The 19,460-nt window shown below is 56.7% G+C and overlaps 2 protein-coding genes across 4 annotated transcripts in view; one reads left to right on the top strand and one right to left on the bottom strand.

Moving 5' to 3' along the window:
• Positions 1-454: 454 nt before the first annotated feature.
• NAA38 (N-alpha-acetyltransferase 38, NatC auxiliary subunit) lies at positions 455-3,898 on the bottom strand. Its single transcript, XM_041712154.2, has 3 exons — positions 3,762-3,898; positions 2,656-2,833; positions 455-557 (listed from the first exon to the last, which is right to left on the bottom strand). Exons 1-3 carry the CDS (start codon positions 3,798-3,800, stop codon positions 463-465), a joined length of 312 nt encoding a protein of 103 aa, XP_041568088.1. The 5' UTR covers positions 3,801-3,898; the 3' UTR covers positions 455-462.
• A 4,708-nt stretch (positions 3,899-8,606) lies between these two features.
• Positions 8,607-19,460, top strand: part of CHD3 (chromodomain helicase DNA binding protein 3) — a 66,899-nt gene continuing 56,045 nt past the window's right edge. Inside the window, exons 1-3 of one of the 3 annotated variants that reach the window (XM_072920593.1) lie at positions 8,607-10,016; positions 17,422-17,540; positions 19,242-19,430. In XM_072920593.1, coding sequence (XP_072776694.1) covers positions 9,752-10,016; positions 17,422-17,540; positions 19,242-19,430 — 573 coding nt within the window. In that variant the 5' untranslated portion in view covers positions 8,607-9,751. Of the gene's footprint in view, positions 10,017-15,152; positions 15,296-17,421; positions 17,541-19,241; positions 19,431-19,460 lie in introns of those variants that run through there. The other 2 variants (XM_072920594.1, XM_072920595.1) reach the window with 2 other exon arrangements.

Below are 19,460 nucleotides of genomic sequence, written 5' to 3' on the forward strand. Positions count from 1 at the left end.
GGGTCCATCAGGTGGTTTTGGTGTCCATCAGGTGTTTTGGAGTCCATCAGTTGTGTTTTGGGGTCCATCAGGTGGTTTTGGGGTCCATCCAGGGGGTCTCTCCGGTGTTTTTGGGGTCTCTCAGGTGGTTTTGGGGCCCCTCGAGGTGATTTTGGGGTCCATCCAGGGGGGTCCATCAGGTGTTTTTGGGGTCCATCAGGTGTTTTTGGGCTCCATCAGGGGGTTTTGGGGTCCATCCAGGGGATCCATCAGGTGTTTTTGGGGTCCCTTGAGGTGTTTTGGGGTCCATCCAGGGGGTCTCTCAGATGTTTTTGGGGTCCATCAGGTGTTTTTGAGGTCTCTCGAGGTGTTTTGGGCTCCATCAGGTGGTTTTGGGCTCCATCAGATGTTTTTGGGGTCCATCCAGGGGGTCTCTCAGGTGTTTTTGGGTCCGTCAGGGTTTTGGGGTGCCTCGGGGGTCCCTCAGGGGTAGGGCGGCTCCACCTCGATGGACACGATGTGGTGCCCGGGGACCATGGCCAGCCCCAGAACTCGGGGTTCACTGCCCGGGAACGCGTCTGCAGGGGGACAAAGGGCTCAGAACCCCCAAAACAACCTAAAAACCCCCCAAAAACAACCTAAAAACCCCACAAAAACAACCTAAAAAGCCCCAAAAACAACCTAAAAACCCCACAAAAACAACCTAAAAACCCCACAAAAACAACCTAAAAACCCCACAAAAAAATCCAAACTTTTCTCCTAAAAAATAACAAAAAAATCCCAAAGATCCGCCCAAAACCACCCAAAGATTCCCACAAAAAACCCTAAAAAATCCCACAAAAAACCCAAACCCTTCTCCTAAAAAAAACCCAAAAAACCCCAAAATCCCCAAAAAACCCCAAAAACCCCAAATCCCCCAAACCTGCGGCCTTGAGGAACTCCTGCGCTGACCCCAGGATGACGCTGCTCTGACACTCAGAGTTTGGGAATGATCCTAAACCCCTCAGACCCCCCAAACAAGCTCCCAGAACCCCCCCAAAAAAAAAACCCAAATCCCCCCAGGACCCCCCAAAAAACCCCAAATCCCCCCAAACCTGCGGCCTTGAGGAACTCCTGTGCTGACCCCAGGATGACGCTGCTCTGACACTCAGAGCTTGGGAATGATCCCAAACCCCTCAGACCCCCATAACCCCCCCAGAACACCCCCAGGACCCCCCAAATCTCCCCCAGGACCCCCCAAACCCCCCCAGACCTGCGGCCTTGAGGAACTCCTGCGCCGAGCCCAGGATGACGATGCTCTGATGGTCAGAGCTTGGGAATGATCCCAATCCCCTCAGAACCCCCAAACTCCCCCAAAAAGCCCCCAGAACCCCCCCAAAAAAAAACCCCAAATCCCCCCAGGACCCCCTAAAACACCCCAAACCCCCCCAAACCTGCGGCCTTGAGGAACTCCTGTGCTGAGCCCAGGATGATGCTCTGACACTCAGAGTTTGGGAATGATCCCAAATCCCTCAGAACCCCCAGATCACCCAAAAAGCCCCCAGAACCCCCCAAAACACCCCAAAAAAAACCCTCAAATCCCCCCAAACACCCCAAAATCCCCCCCAAACCTGCGGCCTTGAGGAACTCCTGTGCCGAGCCCAGGATGACGTTGCTCTGGTGATCAGAGCTTGGGAATGATCCCAATCCCCTCAGAACCCCAGGACCCCCCAAACCCCCCCCAGAACACCCAAAAAACCGCCCCAAACCCCCCCAGAACACCCCAAAAAAACCCCAAATCTCTCCAGGAGCCCCCAGACCTGCGGCCTTGAGGAACTCCTGTGCTGACCCCAGGATGATGCTCTGACACTCAGAGTTTGGGAATGATCCCAAACCCCTCAGACCCCCCAAACTCCCTCAGAACCCCCCAAAACACCCAAAAAAAACCCCTCAAATCCCCCCAGGACCCCCCAAATCCCCCCAGGACACCCCAAATCCCCCCCAAATCCCCCCCAAACCTGCAGCCTTGAGGAACTCCTGCGCCGAGCCCAGGATGACGTTGCTCTGGCGGTCGGTGCACAGGAACCCTCCCTGCCCTGTCAGACCCCCCAGGACCCCCCAGAAATCCCCCAAATCCCCCCCAAACACCCCCAGGACCCCCCAAATCCCCCCCAAAATCCCCCCCAGACCTGCAGCCTTGAGGAACTCCTGTGCTGACCCCAGGATGACGTTGCTCTGGCGGTCGGTGCACAGGAACGCTCCCACCCCAGTCAGACTCCCCAAACTCCCCCAGGACCCCCCATCATCCCCCCCAGGACCCCCCAAATCCCCCCAGAACACCCCAAATCCCCCCCAAACCCCCCCCCAAAATCCCCCCAGACCTGCGGCCTTGAGGAACTCCTGCGCCGAGCCCAGGATGACGCTGCTCTGACAGTCAGAGCTTTGGGAATGATCCCAAACCCCTCAGACCCCCCAAACTCCCTCAGACCCCCCCCAGGACCCCCCAAATCCCCCCAGGACCCCCCAGGACCCCCCAAACCTGCGGCCTTGAGGAACTCCTGTGCCGAGCCCAGGATGACGCTGCTCTGGCGGTCGGTGCACAGGAACGCTCCCACCCCCCTCAGACCCCCATAATCCCCCCAAATCCCCCCAGGACACCCCAAATCCCCCCCAAAATCCCCCCAGGACCCCCCAGACCTGCGGCCTTGAGGAACTCCTGCGCCGAGCCCAGGATGACGTTGCTCTGGCGGTCGGTGCACAGGAACGCTCCCACCAGGGTCCGCCCGTCGGACATGCGGATCCGGAGGCTCCGGTTCAGCAGCGCCTCCAGCCGCTGCCGCCCCCGGGGGGGCCCCGCGACCCCCGGCCCGGCCCGCTGGGGGGAGGGGCAGCGCCTGAGACCCCCGAGCGGCGGGGAGGGGGCTGGGAAGGGCTGCGGGGACCCCGACCCCAAAAACACACCCTGGTACTGATGCACCCCAACAAACCTCCCCCGGCCCCAAAAACACACCCTGGTACCTATGGACCCCCAAAAACCCACCCTGGGTACTTATGGACCCCAAAAACCCACCCTGGGTATCTATGGACCCCAAAAAACATCCCCCGGCCCCCAAAAACGCACCCTGGTACCTCTGGACCCCAAAAACCTCCCCCGGCCCCAAAAACCCTCCCTGGTACCTATGGACTCCCCCAAAAAACCTTCCCTGGGTACATATGGACCCCCCCAAAAAACATCCCCCGGCCCCAAAAACCTTCCCTGGTACCTATGGACCCCCCCAAAAACCTTCCCTGGGTACCTCTGGACCCCAAAAAACATCCCCGCCCCCCAAAAACCCACCCTGGTACCTATGGACCCCAAAAAACATCCCCTGGCCCCAAAAACCCACCCGGGGTATCTATGGACCCCCAAAAACCTCCCCCGGCCCCAAAAAACCCATCCTGGGTACCTATGGACCCCCAAAACCTCCCCCAGCCCCAAAAATCATCCCCCGTGTCCCTATGGCCCCCCCCAAACCTCTGAGATCCCCCCATAAACCCCCAGACCCCCTCACAACACCCCCAAATCGCCCCACACCCCCCGGGACCCCACTGAGCCCCACTGAGCCCCCCCACCCCTCAGAGCCCCCGAATCTCCCCTCAGGACCCCGCACCGCCCCCCCCGGTCCCTCAGAACCCCCAAATTCACCCCAAACCCCCCCAAATCCCCCCCAAATCCCCCCACTCACGGCCGGGCCTCTCCCCCGACCCCTCAGACCCCCCAAATCTTCCCAAATTCACCCCAAATCCCCCCGACCCCCACTCACGGCCGAGCCGCCCCCCGCCTCCTCCGGCGGATCCGCCATGATGGCGCGGCCCAGGGGGCGGAGCCACGGACTACAACTCCCGGCGGGCACCGCGCGCCGCCCGTAGCGGCTGCCGAGCCGGGGACTACATTTCCCAGCATGCGCCGCGCGTTAACGGGGAAGAAACTAAGGACTACGTTTCCCAGCACGCCCCGCGGCTTCCGGCGGCGTTGCCATGGCGACGGGCGGCGCGGGCTCGGTGGCGACCCCGGGCCCGGCCCGAGTGGCCCCGAGGTGCGGGGGGGGGGGGTCCGGAGGGGCGGGGGGGGCTCAGGGGGGCCTGGGGGGCGATTTGGGGGTGGGGGGGGTCCCCGTTTTTGGGGGGGTCACCCCTCCGTGACCCCCCCTGACCCAGGAGCAGCCCCGCCCCTCCTGCGGGCCGCGGGTGATGACGTCACCCCCAGAGGGGTCGGGGGACCCCCCCACGGTTTGGGGGTCCCCCCCCACATTGGGGGTCCTTTCCCCCCCCGGTTTGGGGGTCTCTTCCTCCCCATTAGGGGTCACCAGGACCCCCCCGGTTTGGGGGTTCCCCCTTTTCCGGGTGAGTCCCCCCCCGATTTTGGGGACAATTGTGACTTTTCGGAGCCCCAAATAAATCGGATTTTGTCCGAGCTTGGGGGAGGGGACACGCTCAGGGACAATGGGGGGGCACCAGCTGTCCCTGTCACCTGTCCGTGTGTCTGTGTCACCTGTCCCTGTCACCTGTCTGTACATCTGTCTGTGTCACCTGTCTGTGTGTCTGTGTCACCTGTCTGTGTGTCCGTGTCACCTGTCCGTGTGTCCGTGTCACCTGTCCGTGTGTCCGTGTCACCTGTGTGTCTGTGTGTCCGTGTCACCTGTCCGTGTGTCCGTGTCACCTGTCCATGTGTCCGGGTCACTCATCCGTGTGTCTATGCCACCTGTCTGTGTGTCCATGTCACCTGTCTGTGTGTCCATGTCACCTGTCTGTGTGTCCGTGTCACCTGTCCGTGTGTCTGTCTGTGTCCGTGTCACCTATCCATGTGTCCGTGTCACCTGTCTGTCTGTCACCTGTGTGTTTGTCTGTCCGTGTCACCTGTCCGTCTGTCTGTGTCCGTGTCACCTGTCTGTGTGTCTGTGTCACCACCTGTCCGTGTGTCTGTCCAAGTCACCTGTTTGTGTGTCCACCTGTCCCTGTCACCTGTGCATGACATGCTGCCAATGTCACCTGTCCATGTCACCTGTCCCTGTCCCCATCCCTCTCCCTGTCCCTCTCCCGCTGTCCCCACGTGTCCCCAATGTCCCCACTGTCACCTTTGTCACCACTGTCACCGCTGTCACCCTTGTCACCGCTGTCACCGCTGTCACCTTTGTCACCGCTGTCCCCACGTGTCCCCACTGTCCCCACTGTCACCGCTGTCACCGCTGTCCCCGCTGTCCCCATCCCCACCAGGACACCGCAGCGGTGGCAGTGTGTGACACTGTCACCCCCCGACCTGGTGCCACCCTCCGGGGGTGTGACAGTGACACCGGTGACACCTCAGGGCTGCGAGGGGCAGCAGAGCCACCGGACGGAGGAAAAAGGGGCAAAAAGGGGCGAAACGGCCCAAAAACGGCCCAAAAATGGCCCAAAAACGGCCCCGGGGAGGGCTCGGGGTGACAAAAGCCACCACCGCCCCAAAAACGTCGTCACCTCTGGGATTTGGGGGTGGCACCCGAGGGTTTGGGGAGAATTTGGGGGGATTTGTGAGAATTTGGGGTTCTTGTCGTGTCACATGAAGTTTTGGGGAGAATTTGGGGGGATTTGGGGGTTCTGGGGGCATCACACGAGGTTTTGGGTGGAGAATTTGGGGGAAATTTGTGAGAATTTGGGGTTCTTGTGGCGTCACACGAGGGTCTGGGGGCATTTGGGGCTCTCATGGTGTCACACGGGAGTTTTGGGGGAGAATTTGGGGGGAATTTGTGAGAATTTGGGATTCTTGTGGTGTCACATGAGGTTTTGGGTGGATTTTGTGAGGATTTTGGGGTTCTGGGAGTGTCACACGAGGGTTTGGGTGGAATTTGGGAGGGTATGGGGGTTCTTGGGGTGTCACACAAGGTTTTGGGGGAAAATTTGGGGGGATTTGTGAGAATTTGGGGTTCTTGTGGTGTCACACGAGAGTTTGGGTGGAATTTGGGGGGGTTTGGGGGTTCTTGGGGCATCAGATGAGGTTTTGGGGGAGAATTTGGGGGAAATTAGTGAGAATTTGGGATTCTTGTGGTGTCACATGAATTTCTGGGGAGAATTTGGGGGGATTTGGGGGTTCTTGGGGTGTCACATGAGGTTTTGGGGGAGAATTTGGGGGAATTTGTCAGAATTTGGGGTTCTTGTGGTGTCACATGAGGTTCTGGGTGGAGAATTTGGGGGAAATTTGTGAGAATTTGGGATTCTTGTGGTGTCACATGAAGTTTTGGGGAGAATTTGGGGGGATTTGGGGGTTCTTGGGGTGTCACACAAGGTTTTGGGGGAAAATTTGGGGAAAATTTGTGAGAATTTGGGGTTCTTTTGGGGGGATTTGGGGTTCTTGTGGGGTCACACAAGGGTTTGGGTGGAATTTGGGGAGATTTGGGAGTTCTGGGGGTGTCACACGAGGTTTTGGGGGGATTTTGGGGAGATTTGTGAGGATTTTTGGGTTCTTGTGGTGTCACACGAGGTTTTGGGTGGATTTTGGGTGTTCCTCGTGCTGGCTGACAACAACCAGGAGCAGCTTTTGGGTAAAAAACACCCCAAATAGGGTAAAACCCCCGAAGTTGGAGTGGTTTTAACCCCATTTCCCATCATTTTTGGGGTAAAAAGGCCCCAAAAAGGAAGGGGAAGGAAAAAAAGGCAGCAAACTCCAGAGGTGGGGCAGGGGCAGGCACAGCCTGGAGATTTTGGTGCGATTTTGGAGCCTTTTGGGCAACTTCACCCCCTAAAAACCATCACTGAGGACAAACTCATCCACTTCACCTCTGGGTTTTTTTGGGGGGAGGATTTGGGGGAACTTTAAACCCTTTTTTTCTCCCCTTTTTAATATTTTCTTTCTCCTTTTTCAATTTCTCCCCCTTTTTTCAATATTTTTTCTCTTTCCACCATTTTTTTTCCTCCCCTTTTCCTAATTTCCCCCTTCCCCCCCTTTTTTTTAACACTTTCTTCTCTTTTTGGAATCTTTCTCCATCTCTTTAACTCTTTCCAAATCTTTTCTTTTTTGATTTTTGCCCACTTTTAAAATATTTTCCCCCCTTTCTAAAGTATTTTCCAGTTTTTAGTACTTGTTCCTCTTTTGAATCTTTTTTTTTCTATTTTATCTCCCCCCTTTAATACTTTTCCCTTTCTTTCAGTATTTTTCCCCTTTTTTGATCCTTCTTTTCCTTTTTCAATTTTTAAATCTTTTTCAGTTTTTTACATTTTAAATTTTCTTTCATTTTCTCTGTCTTTTCATCCTTTTTCTCTTTTATTCTTCCCCTTTTTCAAACTTTTTTCCTTTTTAAATAGCTTTTCCCTTTCCATCCTTTTTTATTCTTAAATGTTTTTCATTTCAATATTTCTCCATTTTTCAATATTTTTAGCAACTTTTGTTCCTTTTTGAATATTTTTCTCAATTTCAACATTTTAAAACTTTCATCCTTTTAAATATTTTTCCACTTTCACCCTTTTTGAGTATTTTTTCCTTTTTCAATTTTTTCCCTTTATAATTTTCTTCCCTTTCCCATCCTTTTCCAACCTTCTTCCCTTTTGCAATGTTTTAAAAAATATTTTTTCTTTCAACCTTTTCTCTTTTCTAACCATTTGTTCCTTTCTCAACATTTTTCTTTTTGCATCTTTTAAAATCCTTTTCCCTTTCCCAATATTTTTTATTCCTTTCATTTTTTTCCTTTTCCAATCTTTTCCCCTTTTTCAATCCTTTTTCCCCTTTTCAATTTTCCCCCTTTTTAATCTTTTTCCTTTTCCATTTTCCCCCTTTTAGATCTTTTTTATTCATTTTCAATCTTTCCCCCCTTTCCCAACCTTTTTTAATCCCACTTCCATCTTTCCAACCCCTTCCTCAACCTTTTTTTTTTAAAATCCTTATAACCCCCCTTTTTTTTTTGTTCTTCCTCCGTTGCAGCCTTAAAGAAACTCCAAAAAAAGAAAAAAGAAAAAAAAACACCCAAAAGAAAAAAAAAAACCCAACAACCCCAAACCCAACCCACCAAACCACTCCCTTCCCAAGTATTTCAAAGTCGAGGAGGGAGGGAGAAAGAACAAAAAAAATAAAAAAAAAATTTGCTTTTTAATTATTTTTTTTTTTTAGTGCGTGTTTAAAATCACCGAGGGAGGGGGGAGGAATGGGCGAAAAAAAAAGGGGGGGAAGGGTAAAAATGCTTTAAAAAATGAAAAGGGAAGCGTGACGAGTATGGAACTAGTTAACCTTTAACAATTTATGCTGATGTCACACTGAGCATGAGTACTGATTAATCCCCCCCCGAAATATTTTTATGGGAGTGAGGGGGGGGGGGGAAGAATAAGGAGAAAGAGAAGGAAAAAAAAAAAGCAGAAAAAAAAAAAAAGAAATAATTTACCGCAGCCATCTTTGTTTTATGCAGAAAAATCTCCGGCTTCGGGTCCCCCCCGGCTGGGGCCACACAAATATTTGTCCCTCGCCGAGCCGGGATCTTCGGGAGGGGGAAAAGCAAAAAAATATCATTAATGAGGCCCCAAAAGCGACCAAAAATACCCTAAAATGAGCAGGATGAGGATTATTCGCCTGCTCGGGCTGTAGCGGCGAAGGCTGGGGGGGGTGGGGTGGGGGGAGCTTTGGGATTTATTATTTTTCAGGGGTTTCGTGCTTTTTGAATTTTTTTTTTTTTTGGTGTGTGTTTTTAAGGATTTTTCGTGGGTTTTGTTTTTAATTTTTTAATTTTTTTTTTTACCTCGCGCGGTTGATTTTTAAGGTTTTTTGGCGCTTTTTTTTTTGATGTTTATTTTTACCCTTTTCAGCCCTTTCTGGTTTTTGTTTATTTTTAACCTTTTTTCCATTCCCTTCCCTTTTTAAATATTAATGTTTATTTTTGACTCTCCTCCTTTGCCATATCAATTTTAAGCTTGATTGTCCCTTTTCTTCCCATTCCTTCCCCATTTTAAATTTTAATGTCCATTTTTACCCCTTTTTGCCTCTCCTTCTTGCCCTCTTCCATTTTTCCACCCCATTTTTTCATTTCACCGCTCCTTTCCCCTCCAATTTAACTCCTTTTCAATTCTCCCCTTTATTTCCTTCATTCTTTTCCCTGAACGCTTCCCTTTCCTTTTTTTTTTTTCCCCTAAAATATTAATTTCAATATTTTTTTCCCTCCTTAATTCCCCTCCCCCTTTCGCGGGTTGGGTTTTATCGCTTTTTTGTGTGTTTTTGAGGCTTTTCCCCCCTCTTTTTCACCCTCTTTCCTCCCCTAAGGTGCGTGTGGGGCAACTTTAAAAAAAAACCCTCATTCGGCCATTTTGCGCTTTTTTTTTTCCCCTCAAGAAGGGGGGGGGGGCACCACCCCCCCATTTTCCCTCATTTTTAACCCCTCCCTCCTCCATATTTTTTACGCCTTTCCCCCCCCTTTCCCGGGGTGTGTTTTTTATTATTATATATTTTTCTCTTATTCTTTTTTTTTTTGTTTTGTGTGTGTGCGTGTGTTGAAAGGGGGGGGTTTATTTTAAAATTACACCCGGGGCGGCCATTTTCGCTGCCGGCGCCGTCCCGCCGCCCGCCGCCTCCCGCGCCCTGAGGCGATTTTAACCGATCCGGGCGTTTTTCAACCCATCGCCGCCGCCCCCCCCGCGCCCCCCGCGCGGCCCCGCCGGGCCCGGCCCGGGGGGGGTCGCCCCGTCCCGCCCCCTCCCCACTTTCCCCTCACACCGAGCCCCCCCGGCCTCGGCGGCGGGGGCGGTTTGGGGCGGTGGGAGCGGCGCACGCCGAGGGTCCCCCCGGCCCCCCGCCCCTCACCCGGCCATGGCGTCCCCGCTGAGGGAGGACGAGGAGGAGGAGGAGGAGATGGCGGTGTCCGAGGGGGACGAGGAGGACGACGACGAGGAGGACGACGAGGAAGAGGAGGAGGAAGACGCCGCCGCCGCCGCCGCCGCCGCTGCTGCCGCGCTCTTGGCCGGGCACCGAGGGCCCCCCGACATCTTCGCCGGGCCGGCCCCGGCCCCGCTCCCGCCGCCGCCGCCGCCGCCCCCCGCGCCCGCCGCGCCCGGACCGCCGGAGGCGCCCGCAGGTACCGCCGGGACCCCCGAGTGACCGCCCCGAGCCCTCAGAGATTCCCCGAGTGACCACCCCGAGCCCCTCAGAGCTTCCCAGAGTGACCACCCCGAGCCCTCAGAGATTCCCCGAGTGACCACCCTGAGCCCCTCAGAGCTTCCCAGAGTGACCACCCCGAGCTCCCTGAGTGACCGCCCCGAGCCCCTCAGAGATTACCCGAGTGACCACCCCGAGCCCCTCAGACATTCCCCGAGTGACCACCCCGAGCTCCCCGAGTGACCGCCCCAAGCCCCTCAGAGATTCCCCGAGTGACCACCCTGAGCCCTCAGAGTGACCACCCCGAGCCCCTCAGAGCTTCTCGGAGTGACCACCCTGAGCCCCTCAGAGATTCCCAGAGTGACCACCCCGAGCTCTCCGAGTGACCACCCCTAACCCCTCAGAGCTTCCCCGAGGTACCGCCGGGACCCCCAGAGTGACCAGCCCGAACCCCTCAGAGCTTCTCGGAGTGACCACCCTGAGCCCCTCAGAGATTCCCAGAGTGACCATCCCGAGCCCCCTGAGTGACCACCCCGAGCCCCTCAGAGATTCCCCGAGTGACCACCCCGAATCCCCCGAGTGACCACCCCGAGCCCCTCAGAGCTTCCCGCAGTTACCGGAACCCCCTGAGCCCTCAGAGCTTGGCGGAGGAACCGCCGGGACCCCTCGAATGACCCCTCAGAGCTTCCCCGAGTGACCACCCCGAACCCCTCAGAGGTTCTCGGAGTGACCACCCCGAGCCCCTCAGCGCTTCCCGCAGTTACCGGAACCCCCTGAGCCCTCAGAGCTTGGCGGAGGAACCGCCGGGACCCCTCGAATCCCCTCAGAGCTCCCCCCAGATCCCCATAGAGCTTCCCGGAGGTTCCGCTGAGACCCCCGAGTGACCCCCGAACCCCTCAGAGATTCCCGCAGTTACCGGGAGCCCCGAGCCCCTCAGCGCTTCCCGGGGGTATCGGGACCCCCCGAGCTCACCGCCACTGGAGCCCGGCGCTTCCCGGGGTACCGGGACCCCCCGAGCGTCCCCCCGAGCTCACCGCCACTCGAGCCCGGCGCTTCCCGGGGCCGCCCCCCGAGCTCCCCCTTCCCGCTCCCTCAGCGCTTCCCGGAGGCGCCCGCAGGTACCGAGACCCCCCCGATCCTCACCCGTCCCCTCAGATCTTCCCGCAGGTACCGAGCCCCGCTGTCCCCTCAGCTCCTCCCGGAGCTTCCCGCAAGTACCGGGACCCCCGAGACCCCCGGTCTGCCCCCACTCCCTCAGAGCTTCCCGGGGCCGCCACAGCTACCGAGGCTCCCTGAGCCTCACTGTCCCCTCAGCGCTTCCCGCCGGTACCGGAGACCCCCGAGCCCCTTCTCCGGTCCACTCAGCGCTTCCCGCCGGTACCGTGACCCCCTTGAGCCCCAGTTTCCCCTCAGGGCTTCCCGTAGTTACCGAGAACCCCGAGCCCCTTCTCCGGTCCCCTCAGTTCCTCCCGGAGCTTCACGCCGGTACCGGGACCCCCTGGAGCCCCAATTTCCCCTCAGGGCTTCCCGTAGTTACCGAGAACCCCGAGCCCCTTCTCCGGTCCCCTCAGCGCTTCCTGCAGGTACCAGAGACCCCCTGACCCCCTTCTCCGGTCCCCTCAGCTCCTCCCGGAGCTTCCCGCCGGTACCGGGACCCCCTTGAGCCCCATTTTCCCCTCAGCGCTTCCCGCTGGTACCGGGACCCCTTGAGCCCCATTTTCCCCTCAGCGCTTCCCGCCGGTACCGGGACCCCCTTGAACCCCATTTTCCCCTCAGGGCTTCCCGCCGGTACCGGGACCCCCTGAGCCCAAATTTCCCCTCAGCGCTTCCCGCCGGTACCGGGACCCCCTTGAGCCCCATTTTCCCCTCAGCGCTTCCCGCCGGTACCGGGACCCCCTTGAGCCCCATTTTCCCCTCAGAGCTTCCCGCCGGTACCGGGACCCCCTTGAGCCCCATTTTCCCCTCAGGGCTTCCCGCCGGTACCGGGACCCCCTGAGCCCTTTGAGCCCCAATTTCCCCTCAGCGCTTCCCGCCGGTACCGGGGGTGGGCTGCGAGGGGAGGGAGGTGTTTGTAAACAACCGCGAGTGTCACCGCGAGTGTCACCGTGCGGCCACCCGTGTGAGGGGACATCTCTGGCCGCACACCGGGCCTGAGGGGACACGGTGGTGACAGGGGCTGGTGGTGCCCTGCCAGGACCCAAAGTGGGCTCTGACCCCATTATGTGGGGTGATGAGGGCTGGTGGTGCCCTGCCAGGACCCAAAGTGGGCTCTGACCCCATCATGTGGGGTGGCGGGAGCTGGATGTTCCCTGCCAGGACCCAAAGTGGTTGTTGAACTCCACGGTGCAGATGACAGGGCCTGTTGTGTCCCTGTCAGGACCCAAAGTGGGTGCTGACCCCATCGTGTGGGGTGATGGGTGTTGCTGTGCATCTGACAGGACCCAGAGTGGCTGTTTTGTGGGGTGTTGGGGGCTGTAGGTACCTGACAGGACCCAGGTTGGCTGTTGCACCCCATTTTGAGGTGTTTGGGTGCTGTTTCTCCCCTTCCAAGACCTGAATGGGTTGTGTTATCCAATATTGAGGTGTTTGGAGGTTGTTTTTCCCCTTCCAGGACCTGAATCACCCTGTTTTGAGGTGTTTGGGGTCTGTTTCTCCCATTTCAGGACCCTGAATGGGTTATTTCACCCCATTTTGAGGTGTTTGGGGGCTGTTTCTCTCCTTCCAGGACCTAAACCAGTTGTTTCACCCCATTTTGAGGTGTTTGGGGGCTGTTTCTCCCCTTCCAGGACCCTGATTGGGTAATTTCACCCTATTTTGAGGTGTTTGGGTGCCCATGGCCGCAGGTGTCACCTCTGTCCTGTCCAGGACCTGTGCTGGGAGCGTTTTCCATGGGATTTTATTGTTTTATTGCATTTTATCGTATTTTATCAGTATTTCTTTTATTTACCCACCAGCACCTCCCGGTGTCGGCGACTCAGCTGAGCCTTCACCCCAAATTCCAGCCCCGGGGGGGGTTTGGTGCCTTCATCCCTGACAACTCCTCCTGCGGGTGGTGAATGGGGAAAAAAGAACATTCAGCACCAAAATTCCCATTTTTCACACCCTCATTCCCAGTGTGGGGCTCCAAATGCCTTTACTGGTGGTTTTACATCAGGTGGGACACTAAAATTGACCATTTTTGTCTGAAATTAAGAGGGTTTTTTTCCCCTTCCAAATTAAATTTGATTTTTTTTTATTGGCCTCAAACTGATGAGGGGAAAATGCATCTCAAAGCCCAGAGGGGTCAGTTTGGTTAAAAAATCAGATTTAAAGTGAAGCCACTCGCTTTGAAAAGGCTCAGAAGTGGATAAATTCAGATTTTAGAAGCTTTATTTTTCCCAAAAAGTTCAGAAATTAGTACATTTGGGGGTTACTTCCCCCTTTTCCCCCAGAAATGCTTAGAAATGGGTTAAATCTGGGGTTTGGAACCTTTTCCTTGGCCCTGAAGTGCCCAGAAATTGGTAAATTTGTATTTCAGACTCCTTTTTTTTTGCCCCCAAATGCTGAGAAATGGGTAAATGTGGATTTTGGAGCTCCCAAGAATGAGTAAATTCAGCTTTTAGAACAATTTGTGTTTCTGGAAAAGCTTAGAAATGGATAATTTTGGAATTCAATCTCCTGCTTTTCCCCAGAATTGTTCAAAAATGAGTAAATTTGGGAGTTTTCCCCCACAGTGCTCAAGAATTGGTACATCTGGATGACAGAGCTCACAAAAATGCTCAAAATGGGGCAAATTTGGATTTTAACCCCCTCCAAAACGCTCAGAAATGGGCACACTCTGATTTTAGAGCTCCCTCTTTTGCAGAAAAGCTCAGGAATGAATAAATTTGATTTTAACCTCCTTTTTTTCCACCCCCCAGGCCCCTCAGAAATGGGTAAATCACCTTCTGCTGCTTCCCTGACCCTTTCCTTTGGCTTTTTCTGCACTTTTTGGCCAATTCCTGAATTATTTTTCTCAGGTATCCCATGTGGGACACACAGACACCCCCAAACCAGCCCTAAATTCACTTTTTAAAACTTTGCCCCCACCCCAACCACCCCAAATCCCCATTTTTACCCTTTTTCCTCTCCCAAACACCCCCAATCCCCATTTTTTATCATTTTCCCTCTCAGAACATCCCAAATCCCCATTTTTTTCACCTTTTCCTCGCCCTAACTCCCAAAATCCCTATTTTTATTAACCTTTCTCCCCCTCGAGCAGAAGTTTTGCCCATTTTTAACCTTTTCCCCCCCGGATCAGCAGCAGCCTGGCCTCTCTTCCCGGATTTGAGGTGAAATAACACTTTTTCCCCATTTTCCCAGTGGGAAGCCAACTCCTCCCCCTCCTCCACAGCAGAAACTTGTTGGTTTGGGGTTTTTTTCACTCCTTTTTTCCCGATTTTTGCCGTTTTCAGCCCATCCCAGCAGAGAACAATGGCGAGGCCGCGGCAGTTCCGCAGCCGGGCTGGGGGGGGGGCACCCAAACCGACCGAATTTTCCCTTAAAAAAAACCCAAAAATCAAACCTAAACTTGAGATTTTCCACACTTGGCACCAAGTTCTGAGCCAAGGCCTGGCCGGCTGCTCCAGCGCCAGGAGCAGCAGGAAAATTGGGGGGAAAAAACCCCCCAAAAAAGCCAAATCGGGGATTTCTGCAGCGTGGGGGAAGCGGCGCCTCACTCCCCGCTGTGCCTCTCCCCCAGTTTTTCCCTTTTCCCCCCATTTTGGAGCTCCCCTCCCTCTTTCTTTGTTCCAACTCCTTCCTCCCCTTTGCCGGAATCACTCCCCCTTTTTTTTTAGTTTTTTTTTTTCTTTTTTTTTTTTTTATTGTGGTTTTTGCTACATTTTTTCCATTTTTCCACCTATCCCCCCCCTTCCTTTCAGCGTTTCATTTGCAATTTCCACCATTTTCCCCTCATTTCTCTCTCCCCTCATCCACTCAGGAGGGGGTTTCGCTTTAGGATCGCGGGGTCCCCTTCCCCGGGTGGGGTTTTTTGGGTGTTTTTTCCCTTTTTTCCCCTTTTTCTCGAGGTGCGGGGAGTGGGAGCGTCACGTGTGTGGAAAATTCTGGTTGATGCTTTGCCAACGCGCCCCGGCTCCCCGCGCATGTCCGATGGGGCCGGGGGGGGTTGGATTTGGGGGGTGAAAAGGGGGGAAAACACCCCAAAAATGGCAGGATCGGGCCCGCAGGGGCTCGGCCCCATCCCCGCCAGCGGCCGCGTGTCCCCGGCAACACCCCCAGGTGATGGTTTGGGGCGAAAAACCAGCGAAAAGGGGAATTTGGAAAGCGAGAAGCGGCGTGGGGTGTGTGTGTGTGTGTAGGGGGGGGGGAGGAACAGGGCGGGCTGGGCCTCGGCGCTGCCGCCATGGTAAAAAACGGGCGGAAAAAGGAGATTTTGGGGCTCTCGGCGCCGCCGGTGGTCCCGGCGCCCGGCCCGGCCGCCCGGGGCTGGCAGGCGGCGGTGCCAAGGGATTAGGCTGGAATGTGACCCCGGCGGCGCCGGGTGTTGCTTCCTGTCCCCTGGCCAACCCTGGCACCCGCTGTCACCCCCCCGTGCGTGCGTGCGGGTGTCCCCCCGGGGACAGCCCGGCGGTGATTTACGGGTGACAGCGCGGGGACCCGCGGGGACAGGCACGCGCCGCGCGGGGGCCGTGCCAGCGGCTGGCAGATGTGACACCGCTCCGTGCGACACCTCGCTGTCACCCCGGGCGGCTGCCAGAGCGGCGGGGACAGCCGGGGCCGTGACACGGATGCGGTGTCACCGCCCCGGGGACAACGGGCGGCCCCTGTCACACGGGGATGCCGGTGGCCCTCGGCCAAGGGCTTGGGAAATCCTCTGCTGGCGCTCGGTCACCGTCACCGTGACACCCGTGTCCCCGTGTGAGGGGTTGGGGAATCCTCTGCTGGCGGCTGGTGACACCGCTGTCCCCAGAGCGAGAGCTGGGGATTGCTCTGCCATCCCTGTCATCGTGTCACCAGTGCTGGGTCAGTGTCACTGCTGTCCCCAAGTGAGAGCTGGGGATTGCTCTGCCATCGTTTGGTGACTGTCACCGTGTCACCAGCGCTTGGTCAGTGTCACGGTGACACTGCTGTCCCCAAGTGAGAGCTGGGGAATGCTCCGCCATCCCTTGGTCGCTGTCACCGTGTCACCAGTGCTGTCACCGTGTCACCAGTGCTGGGTCAGTGTCACGGTGTCACTGCTGTCCCCTGAGAGCTGGGGATTGCTCTGCCATCGTTTGGTCACTGTCACCGTGTCACCAGTGCTGTCACCGTGTCACCAGTGCTTGGTCAGTGTCACTGCTGTCCCCTGAGAGCTGGGGATTGCTCTGCCATCAGTTGGTCACTGTCACTGTGTCACCAGTGCTGTCACCGTGTCACCAGTGCTTGGTCAGTGTCACGGTGACACTGCTGTCCCCTGAGAGCTGGGGATTGCTCTGCCATTAGTTGGTCACTGTCACAGTGTCTCTGGTTTTCAGTCACTGTCATGGTGACACTGGTGTCCCCTGAGAGCTGGGGAACCCTCTGCCATCGTTTGGTCACAGTCACAGTGTCACTGCTGTCCCCTGAGAGCTGGGGATTGCTCTGCCATCAGTTGGTCACTGTCACAGTGACACCGGTGTTCAGTCACTGTCATGGTGACACCGGTGTCCCCTGAGAGCTGGGGAATCCTCTGCCATCATTTGGTCACTGTCACGGTGACACTGCTGTCCCCTGGGCTGAGCCATTTGGGAATTCTCTGCCATCCATCAGTCACTGTCACAGTGTCACTCCTGTCCCCAAGTGAGGGTTGGGGAATGCTCTGCCATCCGTTGGTCACTGTCACGGTGTCACCGGTGTTCAGTCACTGTCACAGTGACACTGCTGTCCCCTGAGAGCTGGGGATTGCTCTGCCATTAGTTGGTCACTGTCACAGTGTCTCTGGTTTTCAGTCACTGTCATGGTGACACTGGTGTCCCCTGAGAGCTGGGGAATGCTCTGCCATCGTTTGGTCACAGTCACAGTGTCACTGCTGTCCCCTGAGAGCCGGGGATTGCTCTGCCATCAGTTGGTCACTGTCACAGTGACACCGGTGTTCAGTCACTGTCATGGTGACACTGCTGTCCCTTGAGAGCCGGGGAACCCTCTGCCATCATTTGGTCACTGTCACGATGTCACCAGTGCTTGGTCAGTGTCACTGCTGTCCCCTGAGAGCCGGGGAACCCTCTGCCATCAGTTGGTCACCATTATGGTGACACCAGTGTTTGACCACTGTGATGGTGACGCTGCTGTCCCCTGTCCCTGTCCCCTGTCCCCTGTCCCTGTCCCTGTCCTGCCCCTGTCCCCGTCCTGTCCCTGTCCCCACGGCTGATGCCACCGTGTCCCCACAGATGGTGACGAGGAGCTGCTGCGGGGCCTCGAGGGGGCCCTGGGGGTGAAGAAGAAGAAAAGGGGCCCCCGGAAACAGAAGGAAAACAAACCCGGAAAACCCCGGAAACGGAAAAAACTGGTGGGTGCTCCTGGGCTCAGGGACAGGTGACAGCGTCTGGGGACAGGTGACAGGGTCTGGGGACAGGTGACAGGGTCTGGGGACGGGTGACAGGGTCTGGGGACAATGGATGGGGTCTGGGGACAATGGGTGGGGACAGGTGACAGGTAACAGGGTCTGGGGACAGGTGACAGGGTCTGGGGACAGGTGACAGGGTCTGGGGACAATGGGTGGGGTCAGGGACAGGTGACAGGGTCTGGGGACAGATGACAGGGTCTGGGGACAATGGGTGGGGTCAGGGACAGGTGACAGGGTCTGGGGACAGGTGACAGGGTCTGCGGACAATGGGTGGGGTGAAGGACAGGTGACAGGGTCAGGGACAGGTGACAGGGTCTGGGGACAATGGATGGGGTCAGGGACAGGTGACAGGGTCTGGGGACAGGTGACAGGGTCTGGGGACAATGGGTGGGGACAGGTGACAGGGTCTGGGGACAATGGGTGGGGTCAGGGACAGGTGACAGGGTCTGGGGACAATGGATGGGGTCAGGGACAGGTGATAGGGTCTGGGGACAGGTGACAGCGTCTGGGGACAATGGATGGGGTCAGGGACAGGTGACAGGGTCTGGGGACAGGTGACAGGGTCTGGGGACAATGGGTGGGGGGCTCAGGGACAGGTGACAGGGTCTGGGGACAGGTGACAGGGTCTGGGGACAATGAGTGGGGTCAGGGACAGGTGACAGGGTCTGGGGACAGGTGACAGGGTCTGGGGACAGTGGATGGGGTCAAGGACAGGTGACAGGGTCTGGGGACAGGTGACAGGGTCTGGGGACAATGGGTGGGGTGAAGGACAGGTGACAGGGTCTGGGGACGGGTGACAGGGTCTGGGGACAATGGATGGGGTCTGGGGACAGTGGGTGGGGTCAGGGACAGGTGACAGGGTCTGGGGACAGGTGACAGGGTCTGGGGACAATGGGTGGGGTCAGGGGACAGGTGACAGGGTCTGGGGACAGTTGACAGGGTCTGGGGACAATGGGTGGGGTGAAGGACAGATGACAGGGTCTGGGGACAGGTGACAGGGTCTGGGGACAATGAGTGGGGTCAGGGGACAGGTGACAGGGTCTGGGGACGGGTGACAGGGTCTGGGGACAATGAGTGGGGTCAGGGGACAGGTGACAGGGTCAGGGGACAGGTGACAGGGTCTGGGAACAGGTGACAGGGTCTGGGGACAGGTGATGGTTTTGGGGTGGCTGATGGGGGTCTTTGGGATCTCTGATGGGGTTCTGAGGGTGCCTGACGGGGTCCTGGTGGGACTGAGGGGGGATCTCGGTGCCAGTGACAGTTTTGGGGTGGTTTTGGGGTGTTTTTGGGGTGTTTTTGGGGCGCCCAGGTGAGCGAGGATGAGCTGGAGTCGGAGCGGGACGAGTACCCCGTGAGGAGTACGGGGAGTGGTTCAGGGGGTCCTGGCGTGGTTCAGGGGTCTCAGGGTGACCGGGGGTGGCTCTCAGATTCACTGACAGTTTTGGGGTGTTTTTGGGGTGATTTTGGGGTGCCCAGGTGAGCGAGGATGAGCTGGAGTCGGAGCGGGACGAGTACCCCCGTGAGGAGTATGGGGAGTGGCTCAGGGGGTCCTGGCGTGGTTCAGGGGTCTCAGGGTGACCAGGGGGGGCTCTCAAGGTCACTGACAGTTTTGGGGTGATTTTGGGGTGTTTTTGGGGCGCCCAGGTGAGCGAGGATGAGCTGGAGTCGGAGCGGGACGAGTACCCCCGCGAGGAGTACCGGGAGAAGTCGGAGAGCGGCGGCAGCGACTCGGGCGGGGCGGCGCGGAAGCGGCGGCGGAAGCACCGCGAGAAGAAGGAGAAGAAAACCAAGAGGCGGAAAAAGGCCGACGATGAGGGGGGGCAGAAGGTCAAGGTACGGCCTGGGGGGCACCCCGGGGTGGGG

Source organism: Taeniopygia guttata, chromosome 32, assembly GCF_048771995.1.
Source record: "Taeniopygia guttata chromosome 32, bTaeGut7.mat, whole genome shotgun sequence".
NCBI classification, from domain to species: domain Eukaryota; kingdom Metazoa; phylum Chordata; class Aves; order Passeriformes; family Estrildidae; genus Taeniopygia; species Taeniopygia guttata.

Bases quoted from the DNA above. Each gene is read 5' to 3' on its own strand.
- NAA38 (XM_041712154.2), bottom strand. From the start codon at position 3,800: ATGGCGGATCCGCCGGAGGAGGCGGGGGGCGGCTCGGCC. The intron at 2,834-3,761 runs GTGAGTGGGGGT...CCCTCCCCCCAG, and splicing joins AGGCGGGGGGCGGCTCGGCC to CGGGCCGGGCCGGGGGTCGC. The intron at 558-2,655 runs GTCTGGGGGGTC...GTCCCCCTGCAG, and splicing joins GGAGTTCCTCAAGGCCGCAG to ACGCGTTCCCGGGCAGTGAA.